This window comes from Leucoraja erinacea, chromosome 35 (genome assembly GCF_028641065.1).
Source record: "Leucoraja erinacea ecotype New England chromosome 35, Leri_hhj_1, whole genome shotgun sequence".
Classification (NCBI taxonomy): Eukaryota; Metazoa; Chordata; class Chondrichthyes; order Rajiformes; family Rajidae; genus Leucoraja; species Leucoraja erinaceus.
In genome coordinates this window covers 14,362,288-14,378,626 of record NC_073411.1, presented here as the reverse complement: position 1 = coordinate 14,378,626, position 16,339 = coordinate 14,362,288, and the positions used below count along the sequence as shown (strand labels likewise).

At 47.1% G+C, this 16,339-nt stretch overlaps 1 protein-coding gene across 1 annotated transcript in view; it reads right to left on the bottom strand.

Moving 5' to 3' along the window:
- The window catches only part of LOC129713295 (prominin-2-like), a 46,649-nt gene extending 31,997 nt beyond the window's left edge, over window positions 1–14,652 (bottom strand). Inside the window, exons 1-6 of the mRNA XM_055662247.1 lie at window positions 14,522–14,652; window positions 7,485–7,737; window positions 3,730–3,785; window positions 2,933–3,135; window positions 1,665–1,785; window positions 665–728 (exon numbers count right to left, since the gene is read on the bottom strand). Of these exons, the coding sequence (XP_055518222.1) occupies window positions 665–728; window positions 1,665–1,785; window positions 2,933–3,135; window positions 3,730–3,785; window positions 7,485–7,710 (670 nt within the window). The 5' untranslated portion in view covers window positions 7,711–7,737; window positions 14,522–14,652. The remainder of the gene's footprint in view (window positions 1–664; window positions 729–1,664; window positions 1,786–2,932; window positions 3,136–3,729; window positions 3,786–7,484; window positions 7,738–14,521) is intronic.
- Window positions 14,653–16,339: the final 1,687 nt, after the last annotated feature.

Below are 16,339 nucleotides of genomic sequence, written 5' to 3'. Positions count from 1 at the left end.
CGTTGCCTATTTCCAGAAGGATTTCGGCCCGAAACGTTGCCTATTTCCTTAGCTCCATAGAGCTGCTGCAGTATAACTCAGCGGGTCAGGCAGCATCTGTGGAGAACATGGATAGGTGACGTTTCACAGAGTGCTGGAGTATCTCAGCGGGTCAGGCAGCATCTGTGGAGAACATGGATAGGTGACGTTTCGATTTGGGACGATTCTTCAGGTTGATTGTGGAAGGGGAGGGGGGGGGGGGGGGGGGGGGGGGGGGGGAGGGGAGAAAGCTGGAAGAGAGGGGGATGCAAGCCAAAGCCTAGCCGGTGAAAGGTGGATTCAGGTAAGCAGAAGTTAGACACAAAGTTCTGGAGTAACTCAGCGGGACAGGCAGCGTCTCGGGAGAGAAGGAATGGGTGACGTTTCGGGTCGAGACCCTTCTTCAGTCTCCAGAGTTCCTGAAACGTTTGTGGAGAAACCTTCCCCACATTATCCTGATGGATTTTAGTTTGAAGAGCAACTTCTAAACACAATGATCCGGAACGTCACCCATTCCTCTCTCCATGGATGCTGCCTGTCCAGCGGAGTTACTCCAGCTTTTTGTGTCTATCTTCAGTTCAAACCAGTGTCCGCTCCTTCTAACATACAAGTAGATTGTGTAGGTATTAACTTATCTTATACTTACGGTCAAGATCTGAGAACACTTTGTCCTTTGGCAATGAAAACTGTGCAAGAAGTTTGGTCGGGGCCTAAAATTATAAGAAAAATGACCAGTTAACGAAATATTGAGCAGAGGTTGTTGTTCGTTGTCTGATTATCGGACGTGGGCAGTTTAGTTTAGTTTAGAGATACAGCGCAGAAACAGGCCCTTCAGCCCATCGAGTCCGTGCCGACCAGCGATCCCCGCACACTAACACTATCCTACACACACTGGGGACAATTTACACTTACACCAAGCCAATTAACCTACAAACCTGCACGTCTTTGGAGTGTGGGAGGAAACCGAAGATCTCGGAGAAAACCCACGCAGGTCACGGGGAGAACGTGCCAACTCCGTACAGACAGTGCCCGTAGTCAGGATAACCCAATTAAGGTCATAAGGAATGGTAGTAGAATTAGGCCATTCGGCCCATCAAGTCTACTCTGCCATTTAATCATGGCTGATCTATCCTAACCCCATTCTCCTGCCTTCTCCCCATAACCCCTGACACCCATACTAATCAAGAATCTATCTATCTCTGCCTTAAAAATATCCACTGACTTGTGGCCTCCACAGCTGTCTGTGGCAAAGAATCCCACAGATTCACCACCCTCTGACTAAAGAAATTCCTCGATAGACAAAAGTGCTGGAGAAACTCAGCGGGTGCAGCAGCATCTATGGAGTGAAGGAAATAGGCAACGTTTCGGGCCAAAACCCTTCAGACTGACTAAAGAAATTCCTCCTCATCTCCTTCCTAAAGGAACATCCTTTAATTCTGAGGCTGTGCCCTCTGGGCCTAGACTCTCTTCCACAGATTCACCACTCTCTGACGAAAGAAATTCCTCCTCATCTCCTTGTTGAAGGGACGTCCTGATGACGTAATGACGTTTGTTTGGATGGAAGCTGCAGCTGAGTGTGGGAATAAACATGTCCGTGTCTGCACAGATTGCCATTGTTGGTGGTTGAGTTCATTCATGGACCTTACCCCAAGGATGTTGGTGATGTAAGTGTGGACATCGGTCAGCATCTCCCTGAAGGCAGCGAGGCTCGGCTCCATGGCCTCTGTCACCCTTTGGTTGGCAGTAAACGCACAGGCAACTCCAGCCCTGGACACCAATCAGCAAGAGTTACCAACCACCCCGAAACACAGTGGTCCACTCACACCCAGCACCACAACCCCCCCTCCCCCCCCCTGCTCTTCACCCCCTCCCTGCATACATCCAGATCAGCATACCCCCCCTCCACCCCCCCCTCATCCACCCCCCGCTGCCCCCCCTCCCTGTATACACCCAGCATGCCCCCCCCCCTCTCCACCCCCCCTGCTCTACACCCCCCTCCCTGTCTACACCCCCCTCCCTGTATGCCCCCCCCCTCTCTCTCCAACACCCCCCCGCTCTCCTCCCCCTCCCTGTATACACCCAGACCCACCCCCCCTGCCCCCCCCACTATCACCCCCTGCCCCCCCTCTCTCCACCCTCCCTGTATTCACCCCCCCTGTATACACACAGTCACACACACACCCTGCTCTAAATAGGTCTCCGCACACACTGGTCACACTCACACACACTCACTATTCTCTGAATACACTTAGTGCACACTGACAGAGGTCACACACCCTGTCCTGCCTTCTCCCCATAACCCCTGACACCCGCACTAATCAAGAATCTATATTTTATATGTACTTGCTGTTTTTAATATGCAATGTAACGTAACGTTGTCCCTTGTCTGGACCTTGAGTTTATTATTATTATTATCATCATCATCATCATCATCATATCTATCTATCTATCTATCTATCTATCTATCTATCTATCTATCTATCTATCTATCTATCTATCTATCTATCTATCTATCTATCTATCTATCTATCTATCTATCTATCTATCTATCTATCTATCTATCTATCTCCGCCTTAAAAATACCCAGACTTGGCCTCCACAGCCGTCTGTGGCAATGAATTCCACAGATTCACCACCCTCAGACTAAAGAAATTCCTCCTCATCTCATTCCTAAATGAAAGTCCTTTTAATCTGAGGCTGAGACCTCTGTTCCTAGACTCTCCCACTAATGGAAACATCCTCTCCACATCCACTCTGTCCAAGCCTTTCACTGTTTCGTACGTTTCAATGTAGTCCCCCCCCTAATTCTTCTAAACTCCAGCGAGTCCAGGCCCAACGCTTATCATACGTTAACCATTAGCCAGCCAGAGACCCACCCTCCCCCCTCCCCAACCCCAGCTCAGGAGGGACTCACAGTATGATGATGGTGGTCATGAGCAGGAAGATGGCCAGAATGGTACGGTGACAATCTGTCGACTTTTTCCGCTCCTTCACCTCCCCTCCACATTTCCCACACAAGCGACAACAGCAGAAGATCAAGCCCACCAGGGGCATGCAGATGAAGAACAGCACCCCGATGATGAAGCTGACCAGGTACCCCGCCTGATAGCGCACAACCTGTAGTGATTAGATAGGTCACACACACAGCACAGAAACAGGCCCTTCAGCCCATCGAGTCCAAATCACCCCTCTCCACGAGTTCTCTCTTATCCCACTTCCTCATCCATTCCCTACACACTAGCTAGGGGCAATTTACACAGGGGCCGATTAACTAACAAACCTGCACGTCTTTGGGATGTGGGAGGAAACCGGAGCACCCGGAGGAAACCCACACAGACAGTAGACAGTAGACAATAGGTGCAGGAGTAGGCCATTCGGCCCTTCGAGCCAGCACCGCCATTCAATGTGATCATGGCTGATCATCCCCAATCAGTACCCCGTTCCTGCCTTCTCCCCATATCCCGGGACTCCGCTATCTTTAAGAGCCCTATCTATCTCTCTCTTGAAAGCATCCAGAGAACCTGCCTCCACCGCCCTCTGAGGCAGGGAATTCCACAGACTCACCACCCTCTGTGAGAAAAAGTGTTTCTCCCCAGTCACAGGGGGAAAACATGCAAACTCCACACAGACAGCACTGGAGGTCAGGATTGAACCTGGCCCTCTAGTGTGGTGAGTCAGTACAGTCCCGTACAGAAGGTGTAGAATTCTCACCGCGGGGACATTCTCACTGATGAAGTTCGGATTGTTCACTGCCGTCTGAATAATATCTGGAAACAAAACAAAACAATGTACAGGTGACATGTGACAACTTCAACAGTCGCTGAACAGATTCTGAAGCAAAATACAATGTCCTAGAGGAACCCAGTGGGTCAGGCAGCATCTGTGGAGGGAATGGACAGGTGATGTTTAGGGTCGGGACCCTACTTCAGACCAGGCAGGAGACGTTTGGATGGATGTGTAGAAACTGTTAAATGGTTCTGATGGACCCAACTCTCCCAATAGCAACATGAGAGGCCACCTGTCACAGGCACGGTGGTGCAGCGGGTAGAGCTGTTGAGCCAGCGACCCGGGTTCGATCCTGACTAGGGGATGCTGTCTGTACGGAGTCTTACGGAGTCTCCCTGTGACTGCGTGGGTTTCCTCCAGGTGCTCCGGTTTCCTCCCACATTCCAAAGATGTACTGGTTTGTAGTTTAAATGGCTGCTGTACATTGTCCGTGGTGAGTGGGATAGAAGCAGTGTTTTGGTGATCGCTGGTCGATGTGGTGGGTGGGCTGAAGGGCCTGAATCCATGCTGGATCTCTGAACTAAATTAAACTAAAGTGCTGTGCCAGATGTTGACCAGTTAACATGGGGGTACCCTGCTTGGGGGAGGGGGGCACTGAGAAAGAAGAGGGACTCAGTGCAGGGCAGGATGAAACTGAAAGACTGGATAGACTTGGTTTATACTCTCTAGAATTTAGGAGATTGAGAGGGGATCTTACAGAAACTTACAAAATTCTTAAGGGGTTGGACAGGCTAGATGCAGGAAGATTGTTCCCGATGTTGGGGAAGTCCAGGACAAGGGGTCACAGCTTAAGGATAAAGGGGAAATCCTTTAAAACCGAGATGAGAAGAACTTTTTTCACGCAGAGAGTGGTGAATCTCTGGAACTCTCTGCCACAGAGGGTAGTTGAGGCCAGTTCATTGGCTATATTTAAGAGGGAGTTAGATGTGGCCCATGTGGCTAAGGGGATCAGGGGGTATGGAGAGAAGGCAGGTACAGGATACTGAGTTGGATGATCAGCCATGATCATATTGAATGGCGGTGCAGGCTCGAAGGGCCGAATGGCCTACTCCTGCACCTAATTTCTATGTTTCTATGTTTCTATGAAGGGGTGGGTACTTTGTGTGACTTTGTCAGCACCTGTGTAGTGAATCTTTTGTCTGTCTGTGTACCAAAACAAAGACAATTATAGCATCATCGTCACCTCTCGTATGAAAGAGATGATTGTGGATTAATTAAACAAGTTATTGAGAACGTGCCTGGCTTGTTTGTTTTTATACTGAGCTGTTTTAAGTTTTGATGCAACTGCAGAATACCAGAGGTTGTCAGGTGACAGGTAGGCGTGTAAAAATAAATGAATTGCAGGAGGAACAAGGCTCCTATTCTCTGCATATATCACTATATTATTACTGGACTATATTTGTTATTCATTGTTATTTTTTTTATTCTCTTCCCCCATTATTACATATTCACATATTCTGTTGTGATGCAGCAAGTAAGAATTTCATTGTCCCACCCAGGACATATGGCAACAAAACACTCTCGACTATTGCTAATGTCTATATATCGTCTATATCAACCGGGTAAGTGATATAGAAGGGTCTCGACCCGAAACGTCACCCACTCCTTCTCTCCAGAGATGCTGCTTGTCCTGCTGAGTTTACCTGCTTTTTGCGTCTATCCAGATCTAGACTCGGCTTGTACTCGCTAAAATTTAGAAGATTGAGCGGGGATCTTATAGAAACTTACAAAATTCTTAAGGGGTTGGACAGGCTAGATGCAGGAAGATTGTTCCCGATGTTGGGGAAGTCCAGAACAAGGGGTCACAGTTTAAGGATAAGGGGGAAATCATTTAGGACCGAGATGAGGAAAACATTTTTCACACAGAGAGTGGTGAATCTGTGGAATTCTCTGCCACAGAAGGTAGTTGAGGCCACACAGTTCATTGGCTATATTTAAGAGGGAGTTAGATGTGGCCCTTGTGGGATCAGGGGGTATGGAGAGAAGGCAGGTACGGGATACTGAGTTGGATGATCAGCCATGATCATATTGAATGGCGGTGCAGGCTCGAAGGGCCAATGGCCTCTACTCCTGCACCTAATTTCTATGTTTCTATCTTCGGTTTAAACCAGCATCTGCAATTCCTTCTTACACAATAGATTTGTGATGGGGTAACAAATATTAAACTAAGAACCAAACAGTCAAGTTGAAGGTGTTGGTGAATCACAACACAAGAACTCGGTGACATGAACAGACAAGTTGCTTCATCAGCCGGCCCCACGCCCAGCTGTCATTAAACCACCTGGAGTTTCCTGCCTGCACCCTTCCTCACACTGGGGATTCGGGATAAGGGGAACGAGGGATATAGACGGTGATGTGGAGAGAGAAAGAACAATTAATAAAAGATATGCAAAAAAGTAAAGACGAGATAGGGAACAGGCCATTGTTAGTTGTTTGCTGGGTGAGAACGAGAAGCTGGTGTGACTTGGGTGGGGGAGGGGTGGAGAGAGAGGGAATGTCAGGGCTACTTGAAGTTAGACTTTGTTCCTGTTTTAGTGCTTTTAATGTCTTTTAATTTTTACTGTTTTTATAGTCCTGTCGTCTTAATGGTTTTAGTAGTTTGTAATAACTTTTTGTTGACTTTCCATGTACAGCACTTTGTGGTAACTGATGTTGTCTAAAAGCGCTTTATAAATAAAGTTATTATTATTATTATTATTATTATTATTATTATAATAGAGAACTCAATGTTCATACCACCAGCCCAAACATATTTCGCAACCAGCATCTGAAGTTCCTCCGTTGTTTTGTTTAAGAATGATCTGCAGATGCTGGAAAAATCGTAGGTGGACAAAATGCTGGAGGAACTCAGCGGGTGAGGCAGCATAGAAACATAGACATAGAAACATAGAAAATAGGTGCAGGAGTAGAGGCCATTCAGCCCTTCGAGCCTGCACCGTCATTCAATATGATCATGGCTGATCATCCAACTCAGTATCCTGTACCTGCCTTCTCTCCATACCCCCTGATCCCTTTAGCCACAAGAGCCACATCTAACACCCACTTAAATATAGCCAATGAACTGTGCCTCAACTACCTCCTGTGGCAGAGAATTCCAGAGATTCACCACTCTCTGTGTGAAAAATGTTTTCCTCATCTCAGTCCTAAAAGATTTCCCCCTTATCCTTAAACTGTGACCCCTTCTTCTGGACTTCCCCAACATCCGGAATAATCTTCCTGCATCTAGCCTGTCCAACCCCTTAAGAATTTTGTAAGTTTTTATAAGACCGCCCCCCCTCAATCTTCTGAATTCTAGTGAGTACAAGCCGAGTCTATCCAGTCTTTCTTCATATGAAAGTCCTGACATCCCAGGAATCACTCTGGTGAACCTTCTCTGTACTCCCTCTATGGCAAGAATGTCTTTCCTCAGATTAGGAGACCAAAACTGTACGCAATACTCCAGGTGTGGTCTCACCAAGTCCCTGTACAACTGCAGTAGAACCTCCCTGCTCCTATACTCAAATCCTTTTGCTATGAATGCTAACATACCATACCATTCAGGAACCGAAACATCACCTATTTCTTCTCTCCATAGATGCTACCTCACCCGTTGAGTTCCTCCAGCATTGTTGTCTTTGCAGTTCCTTCCTACAATTTCCTCAACGCAGGCTAAATGAATTTCGGATTGGGTCAAGTCTCACCTGTTGGTAAGCCATTGGGTTGTACAGCATCCAGGTACAGGTTGACCATGTTGTACAAGGGCTGGAGTGAACCAGCATCACCATCCAGCCTGCTGAAGTTATGCTGGGGCAGATCCTGGAACTGTAGACCTTCTGTTGTACAATTCTGTGCCTCAATGGGGTGAGTGATGAGGACAATCCCAGCCAGGACAAGGAGGATATCCATTCTTCCTCTGCGCAGCACCATGGGTTACTCTTCCCTTTCAGCTCGGACCTGCCATGGAACCAAATTCACATCAATGCCTCTCTCATCCCAACCACATCATGAGAAAGTGACAAATATTCGTCCACGCCCCAAACCTCACCAGAGAGAAAAGACACAAAGTGCTGGAGGAACTCAGCAGGTCAGGCAGCATCTCCAGGAGGGAATGGACAGACAAGAATCTTCTTCCAATCTGATGAGAAAATTCTTCACAAGACGTTCCTCATTTTGGTGCGAGTCCTGATCTTACCACAGAAACATAGAAACATAGGTGCAGGAGTAGAGGCTATTCGGCCCTTCGAGCCAGCATCGCCGTTCAATATGATCATGTTGCCTGGGTTTCAGCAACTAAGTTACAGAGAAAGGTTGAACAAGTTAGGGCTTTATTCTTTGGAGCGCAGAAGGTTAAGGGGGGACTTGATAGAGGTTTTTAAATGATGAGAGGGATAGACAGAGTTGACGTGGAAAAGCTTTTCCCGCTGAGAGTAGGGAAGATTCAAACAAGGGGACATGACTTGAGAATTAAGGGACTGAAGTTTAGGGGTAACATGAGGGGGAACTTCTTTACTCAGAGAGTGGTAGCTGTGTGGAATGAGCTTCCAGTGAAGGTGGTGGAGGCAGGTTCGTTTTTATCATTTAAAAATAAATTGGATAGTTATATGGATGGGAAGGGAATGGAGGGTTATGGTCTGAGCGCAGGTATATGGGACTAGGGGAGATTATGTGTTCGGCACGGACTAGAAGGGTCGAGATGGCCTGTTTCCGTGCTGTAATTGTTATATGGTTATATGGTTATCATGGCTGATCATCCACAATCAGTACCCCGTTCCTGTTTTCTCCCCCCATATCCCTTGATTCCGTTAGCCCCAAGAGCTAAATCTAACTTTCTCTTGAAAACATCCAGTGAATCGGCCTCCACTGCCTTCTGTGGCAGAGAATCCAACAGATTCACAACTCTCTGGGTGAAGAAGTTTTTCCTCATCTCAGTCCTTCACTGAGCAAAGCCCAGTCAATGAACTGGATCACTTTGAGAGCAGACTCATGACAAAGTAATTTGACAAGGACCTGTTGGTGCCACTTATCCCGAGCTCCCATTATTCATCCCCATCATAGGGTTTTAAATCGGAACCAGTAGCAGCAACATCTCTTAGTGATCTTGCCAATTTTATTTTAAAATAGTGATACAGCATGGAAACAGGCCCTTCGGCCCACCAAGTCCAAGCCGACTACCCTACACACACTGGGGACAATTTACACATACACCAAGTCAATTAAACTACACTCTGGAGTGTGGGAGGAAACCGAAGATCTCGGAGAAAAACTCACATGGTCACGGGGAGAACATAGAAACATAGAAACATAGACAATAGGTGCAGGAGTAGAGGCCATTCGGCCCTTCGAGCCTGCACCGCCATTCAATATGATCATGGTTGATCATCCAACTCGGTATCCTGTACCTGCCTTCTCTCCATACCCCCTGATCCCTTTAGCCACAAGGGCCACATCTAACTCCCTCTTAAATATAGCCAATGAACTGTGGCCTCAACTACCTCCTGTGGCAGAGAATTCCAGAGAGTCACCGCTCTCTGTGTGCAAAATGTTTTCCTCATCTCGGTCCTAAAAGATTTCCCCTTTATCCTTAAACTGTGACCCCTTGTTCTGGACTTCCCCAACATCGGGAACAATCTTCCTGCATCTAGCCTGTCCAACCCCTTAAGAATTTTGTAAGTTTCTATAAGGTCCCCCCTCAATCTTCTAAATTCTAGCGAGTACAAGCCGAGTCTATCCAGTCTTTCTTCATATGAAAGTCCTGACATCCCAGGAATCAGTCTGGTGAACCTTCTCTGTACTCTCTCTATGGCAAGAATGTCTTTCCTCAGATTAGGAGATCAAAACTGCACGCAATACTCCAGGTGTGGTCTCACCAAGACCCTGTACAACTGCAGTAGAACCTCCCTACTCCTATACTCAAATCCTTTTGCTATGAATGCTAACATACCATTCGCCTTCTTCACTGCCTGCTGCACCTGCATGCCTACTTACAAACGTACAAACACTGTAGAGACAGCACCCGTAGTCGGGATCGAACCCGGGTCTCTGGTGCTGTGAGCATTGTAACAAGGAGCTCATTGTAGACTTCAGGAAGTCCAGAGGCGGCACGCACACCCCCATCCACATTAACGGGACGGAGGTGGAACGTGTTTCTAGCTTCAGGTTCCTGGGAGTCAACATCTCCGATGACCTCTCTTGGACCCACAATACATCTACTCTGATCAAGAAGGCTCATCAGCGTCTCTTCTTCCTGAGGAGACTGAAGAAGGTCCATCTGTCTCCTCAGATCCTGGTGAACTTCTACCGCTGCACCATCGAGAGCATCCTTACCAACTGCATCACAGTATGGTATGGCAACTGCTCTGTCTCCGACCGGAAGGCATTGCAGAGGGTGGTGAAAATTGCCCAACGCATCACCGGTTCCTCGCTCCCCTCCATTGAGTCTGTCCAAAGCAAGCGCTGTCTGCAGAGGGCGCTCAGCATCGCCAAGGACTGCTCTCACCCCTACCATGGACTGTTTACCCTCCTACCATCCGGGAGGCGCTACAGGTCTCTCCGTTGCCGAACCAGCAGGTCGAGGAACAGCTTCTTTCCGGCGGCTGTCACTCTACTCAACAACGTACCTCGGTGACTGCCAATCACCACCCCCCCCCCCCCCCCCCGGACACTTATTATTATTTATTCAAATCATTTGCTATGTCGCTCTTCCAGGGAGATGCTAAATGCATTTCGTTGTCTCTGTACTGTACACTGACAATGACAATTAAAATTGAATCTGAATCTGAATCTGAATCTGTAAGGCAGCAACTCTACCGCTGTGCCACCGTGGCCATCCTAATACTTGTCCTTGTTCATCCTGATGTACGTTAGTTAGACCCTTAACCTCTCTGTCCGCGGAGATACACACCCACCCAAAGCTCCCGGAAATAAATTCTAAAATTCGGCATCAGTGTCTCAAGAGGAAATGAGAGAGACATTCTTCATGCTTTGAACAATTTCGAATTTTGTAACCCACCAACAGAAATGGGTATTGTGTAATGAGGAAGGGTTAGTTAGCAGTCGCGTTGTGCGTGGCCCCTTGGGCAAGAGTGACCATAATATGGTTGAGTTCTTCATTAGGATGGAGAGTGACATTGTTAATTCAGAAACAAGGGTTCTGAACTCAAAGAAAGGTAATTTTGAGGGTATGGGATGTGAATTGGCCAAGATAGACTGGCAATTAATTCTTAAAGGGTTGACGGTGGATATGCAATGGAAGGCATTTAAAGACTGCATGGATGAACTACAACAATTGTTCATCCCAGTTTGGCAAAAGAATAAATCAGGGAAGGTAGTGCATCCGTGGATAACAAGGGAAATCAGGGATAGTATCAAAACAAAAGATGAAGCGTACAAATTAGCCAGAAAAAGCAGCCTACCAGAGGACTGGGAGAAATTCAGAGTCCAGCATCTCCGGAGAGAAGGAATGGGTGACGTTTTGGGTCAAGACCCTTCTTCAGACTGAACCGAAACGTCACCCATTCCTTCTCTCCAGAGATGCCGAGTTACTCCAGCACCTTGTGTCTATCACAGGAGAAATTCCAATGGGAAATAAGGAAATGGTAGAAAAGTCAACAAGGAACTAAAAACAAAAGCATCGTTGAAAAAAAATCTGATTTAGGTAAATAATGGAAATTAAACAAGTTCTTGTGTATGTGTGGCTGATAGGGATAAATATTTGTTACTAACCATACAATCGATTCCTTAAATACGGGCTATTATTTATTTACTGTCAAAACCTTCATTGTAGTTTCCGACACCAGCTTTCACTTTATTTCCACAAAGGTTTTGCTGTACAGATTGTCACACAATTACAAAATAGGAAGCATATTTAGAATGTAAAATAGGCAGGTTACGTTAACCAGAGGGTATAATTGGGATAGAGGCACAAAGGGGTCTTTTGAGTACAAATACATCACGGGATGCATAAGGAGGAACTGCAGATGCTGGTTAGAATCGAAGAAAGATACAAAGTGCTGGATTAACTCAGCGGGACAGGCAGCATCTCTGGAGAGAAGGAATGGTGACATTTTGGGTCTCAACCCAAAACGTCACGTTTGCCTTTTCTCCAGAGATGCTGCCTGTCCCGCTGAGTTACTAAAGGTTGGGGCTCAGGTTAACAGGGCCACAAACTAAAACTGTGATATGTTGCTAGAATAATAGAATTGAAAACTAGAGCTGGACAGCATTGAAATAAAATCCTATTTTAACCCCATCAGCCAATTAACCCCACGTCATGCACCCCCTTGGAATGTGGGAGGGAGCTGGAGTACCTGAGGGAAACTGAGGTGGTCACAGGGAGAACATGCAAGCTCCACACAGACAGCACCCGAGGTCAGGACTGGACTGGTCAGCGGAGTTTAGTTTAGAGATGCAGCGCGGAAACAGGCCCTTCGGCCCACCGGGTCCGCGCCGACCAGCGATCCCCGCTATCCTACACCATACAACCATATAACAATTACAGCACGGAAACAGGCCATCTTGGCCCTACAAGTCCGTGCCGAACAACTTTTTTCCCCTTAGTCCCACCTGCCTGCACTCATACCATAACCCTCCATTCCCTTCTCATCCATATGCCTATCCAATTTATTTTTAAATGATACCAATGAACCTGCCTCCACCACTTCCACTGGAAGCTCATTCCACACCGCTACCACTCTCTGAGTAAAGAAGTTCCCCCTCATGTTACCCCTAAACTTCTGTCCCTTAATTCCCCTACACATACTAGGGACAATTTTTCCAAGCCAATGAACCTACATACCTCTACGCCTTGTGAGGCAGCAGCCCTATTCCACCCTGATGAAGGGATGTTATGTAAAACCTGTATCAGGTCTTGCTTCAACCACACTTGGCTTATGGTCAAACAGACCTTGCCTCCATATCTCATTTGCTCCTTTATCTCATTTGTTTCCTCTGTGTAATGTGATCTGCCGATTTCCCCTTGCAAATATGCTCTCTTATTTTTAATCTTTTGTAACAATTGAAACAAACAAAGGTAGCATTACCTTACCACAAAGGTGGCACGGCCTTACAGTGCCGGAGACCCGGGTTCGAACCCGACTATGGGTGCTGTCTGTACGGAGTTTGCACGTTTTCTCCCCGTGACCTGCGTGGGTTTTCTCCGGGCGCTCCGGTTTCCTCCCACTGTCCAAAGATGTGCAGGTTTTTTAGGGCAACTGGCTTGGTGTAAGTGGTGTGTGTAGGACAGTGTTAGTGTGCGGGGATCGCTGGGCAGCACGGACTCGGTGGGCCGAAGGGCCTGTTTCCGCGCTGTATCTCTAAACCAAACTAAACTAAAACGGAGCCATGAAGGTACAAGGTGTGAGCTGACTACGGCTGCATTGAAGGTTCTGATGGTGAATATGTAATGGCTCATATTAAAGAATAGAACAGACTGTGGGCGGCACATTGGGCCTCAACACCTCACCGCACCAGAGACACAGGTCTGATCCTGGCCTTGGATGCTGTCTGTGTGGAGTTTGCATGTTCTCCTTGTGACTGCATCTCACATCTCACACAGAGGAGGTAGCTGAGGCTGGGACTATCCCAATGTTTAAGAAGCAGTTAGACAGGGACATGGATAGGACAGGTTTGGAGTGATATGGGCCAAACGCAGGCAGGTGGGACTAGTGTTGGAGGCAGGCAAGGGGTTCTCCGAAAGTTGCCAGGCGTTTCAGAAACAACTTCTTCATTTAACTGGAGAAGGAATGGGTGATGTTTGGGGTCGAGGCTCTTCTTCTCATCAGACGTCACCCATTCCTTCTCTCTAGAGAAGCTGCCTTGTCCCACTGAGCATTTGGTGTCTATCTTCGATATAACCATATAACAATTACAGCACGGAAACAGGCCATCTCGGCCCTACAAGTCCGTGCCGAACAAATTTTTTTCCCCTTAGTCCCACCTGCCTGCACTCATACCATAACCCTCCATTCCCTTCTCATCCATATGCCTATCCAATTTATTTTTAAATGATACCAATGAACCTGCCTCCACCACTTCCACTGGAAGCTCATTCCACACCGCTACCACTCTCTGCGTAAAGAAGTTCCCCCTCATATTACCCCTAAACTTCTGTCCCTTAATTCTGAAGTCATGTCCTCTTGTTTGAATCTTCCCTACTCTCAAAGGGAAAAGCCTGTCCACATCAACTCTGTCTATCCCTCTCATCATTTTAAAGACCTGCATAAAACCAGCATCTGCATTTCTTTCCTTCACACTCTTCATTTAAATGGCAGTCTGTGAGCCACTTGGTCCCACATGGAGGGGCTGAGATGAAGAGTGTTTGCTGGGCGAGATGGCCAGAGAGGTCTTTCTCAATGATAGATTGTGGGTCTTGGAGTGACCATAGACCAGACCTACATCCCACCGACCACACCCAGCACCCAAAACCCTGCATCACCCCCCCTTTTGTTTAAATTCTTCCCGCAGTTGGAGGCTTGAGTGAAGGGCAAATGCCAGCAGGGATAGTTTGGGCCGAATGGACTGCGTACGAGGGTAGAATAACAAATGTAATATTCCTATTGATTTCCGCTGCAGAATCCAGAAAGCCTGTGAATGTACAGTTTAACAACACTGTGTGATCCAGCACACCACACCCTTAACGTCCCAAGCACAGGGCTGAGGACAAAACGCTGACCTCAGCTACATTTAGTAATCAGAGCAGCATTAACAATGCACAGTTGGATTAAAGGTGAGCACTGCTTACCTGGTTGAAGTTCTGAGGCCGCTACGATCCACAGTCTGGCCGTTCTCCCCGGACTTCTGTTAAAATGACTTCTTGGCTCGAAAAGTTGTTGAGAAAGACTGATGCGGAGAGGGGGGGTGGGGAGGAGGGGGGGGGGGGGGGGAAACCTGTCCAACAGGTTCACTTGTGTTTCAAGGAGGAGCAAGTTCTGATGAAAATAAACTTCATCAAGAAAAGTTTAAACAAAGATACAGTCACTTGTTCCATCAACACTGCTGTCTGATAGGGTGTGGCCTGCTAATTCTTCGTTAATTCATCCTGCCGCTCACTCACTAACCTTTCTTGTTTGTTTGTTTGTAACTTGTTCAGCTGCATGGCTTCAGGCACTAATGCAAATCTTAAAACATTATATAATCAGTAACCCTTGGACAGCCAACTCGGACTAGGCGCGCTGAAACAGAATTCAAATTCGCCGTCTTTCCAGTCAAATCTCAATTTGGAAGTAGGCCGTTCAGCCCCTTGAGTCTGTGCTAGCATTCAATACCATCAAGGTTGATCTGTGTGTGATCCCAACCCCTTAAGACCTGAAACATTCCCCTGTTTGGCACGGAGAATGTGAACGCTCACAGTCACTCACCTCAGGTTAGACGACAATAGATAATAGACAATAGTTGCAGGAGTAGAGGCCATTCGGCCCTTCGAGCCAGCACCGCCATTCAATATGATCATGTCTGATCATCCACCATCAGTACCCTGTTCCTGCCTTCTCTCCATATCCCTTGATTCCGTTAGCCCCAAGAACTAAATCTAACTCTTTCTTGAAGACATCCAGTGAATCGGCCTCCACTGCTTCTGTGGCAGAGAATTCCACAGATTCACAACTCTCTGGGTGAAAAAGTTTTTCCTCGTCTTTGTCCTAAATGGCTGACCCCTTTATCCTTAAACTGTGGCCCCTGGTTCTGGACTCCCCCAACATCGGGAACATTTTCCCTGCATCTAGCCTGTCCAATCCCTTAAGAGTTTTATATGTTTAATGAGAATTCAAGTGGAGTAAAAAATGGGATTAGTGTAGATTAGTGCTTGATGTCTACTATGTTCTGTTGTGCTGAAGCAAAGCAAGAATTTCATTTTCCTATCAAGGACACGACAATAGACTCATTTGAACTTGATAGTCAGCATGGACTCGATGGGCTGAAGGGCCTGTTTCTGTGCTCTGTCACTCTGTAACCCCTAATATCTTGAAAAATCAGCCCTCAATCTAACTTCCACGAACAACAAGAGCAGTTTGTGTAACCTTTGTCACAATTTAATAGACTACAAATATCATGCATGAAATTCCAGCCTGCATTCCCTGCAAGGTTAACAGATCCTCCCCCAGGAACAGAGACAGCGCTGAGAGTTCTCCACTTGTTATCTAGACACAGAAACATAGAAAATAGCTGCAGGAGTAGAGGCCATTCGGCCCTTCGAGCCAGCACCGACATTCAATATGATCACGGCTGATCATCCACAATCAGTACCCCGTTCCTGCTTTCTCCCCATATCCCTTGATTCCTTTAAATCTAACTCTTGCTTGAATACATCAGGGCTTTGCACAAACATTCACCCACACCACCACTCCCCCTTAACAAACCCTGAGGGGTCAGGATACGAAGGCCAATGTTCCATCCTCCTCTGCATTATCTTGCAGCTTAATCATACTACACTAGGCTGGGAAAGAGGCATTTAGTCAGACGCATGTACAGGGGATAATAGACAGAGGAGGAGAAGAGTCTTGGCTCGAAACGTCACCATTCTTTCTCTCCAGAGACACTGCCTGACCCGCTGAGTTACTCCAGC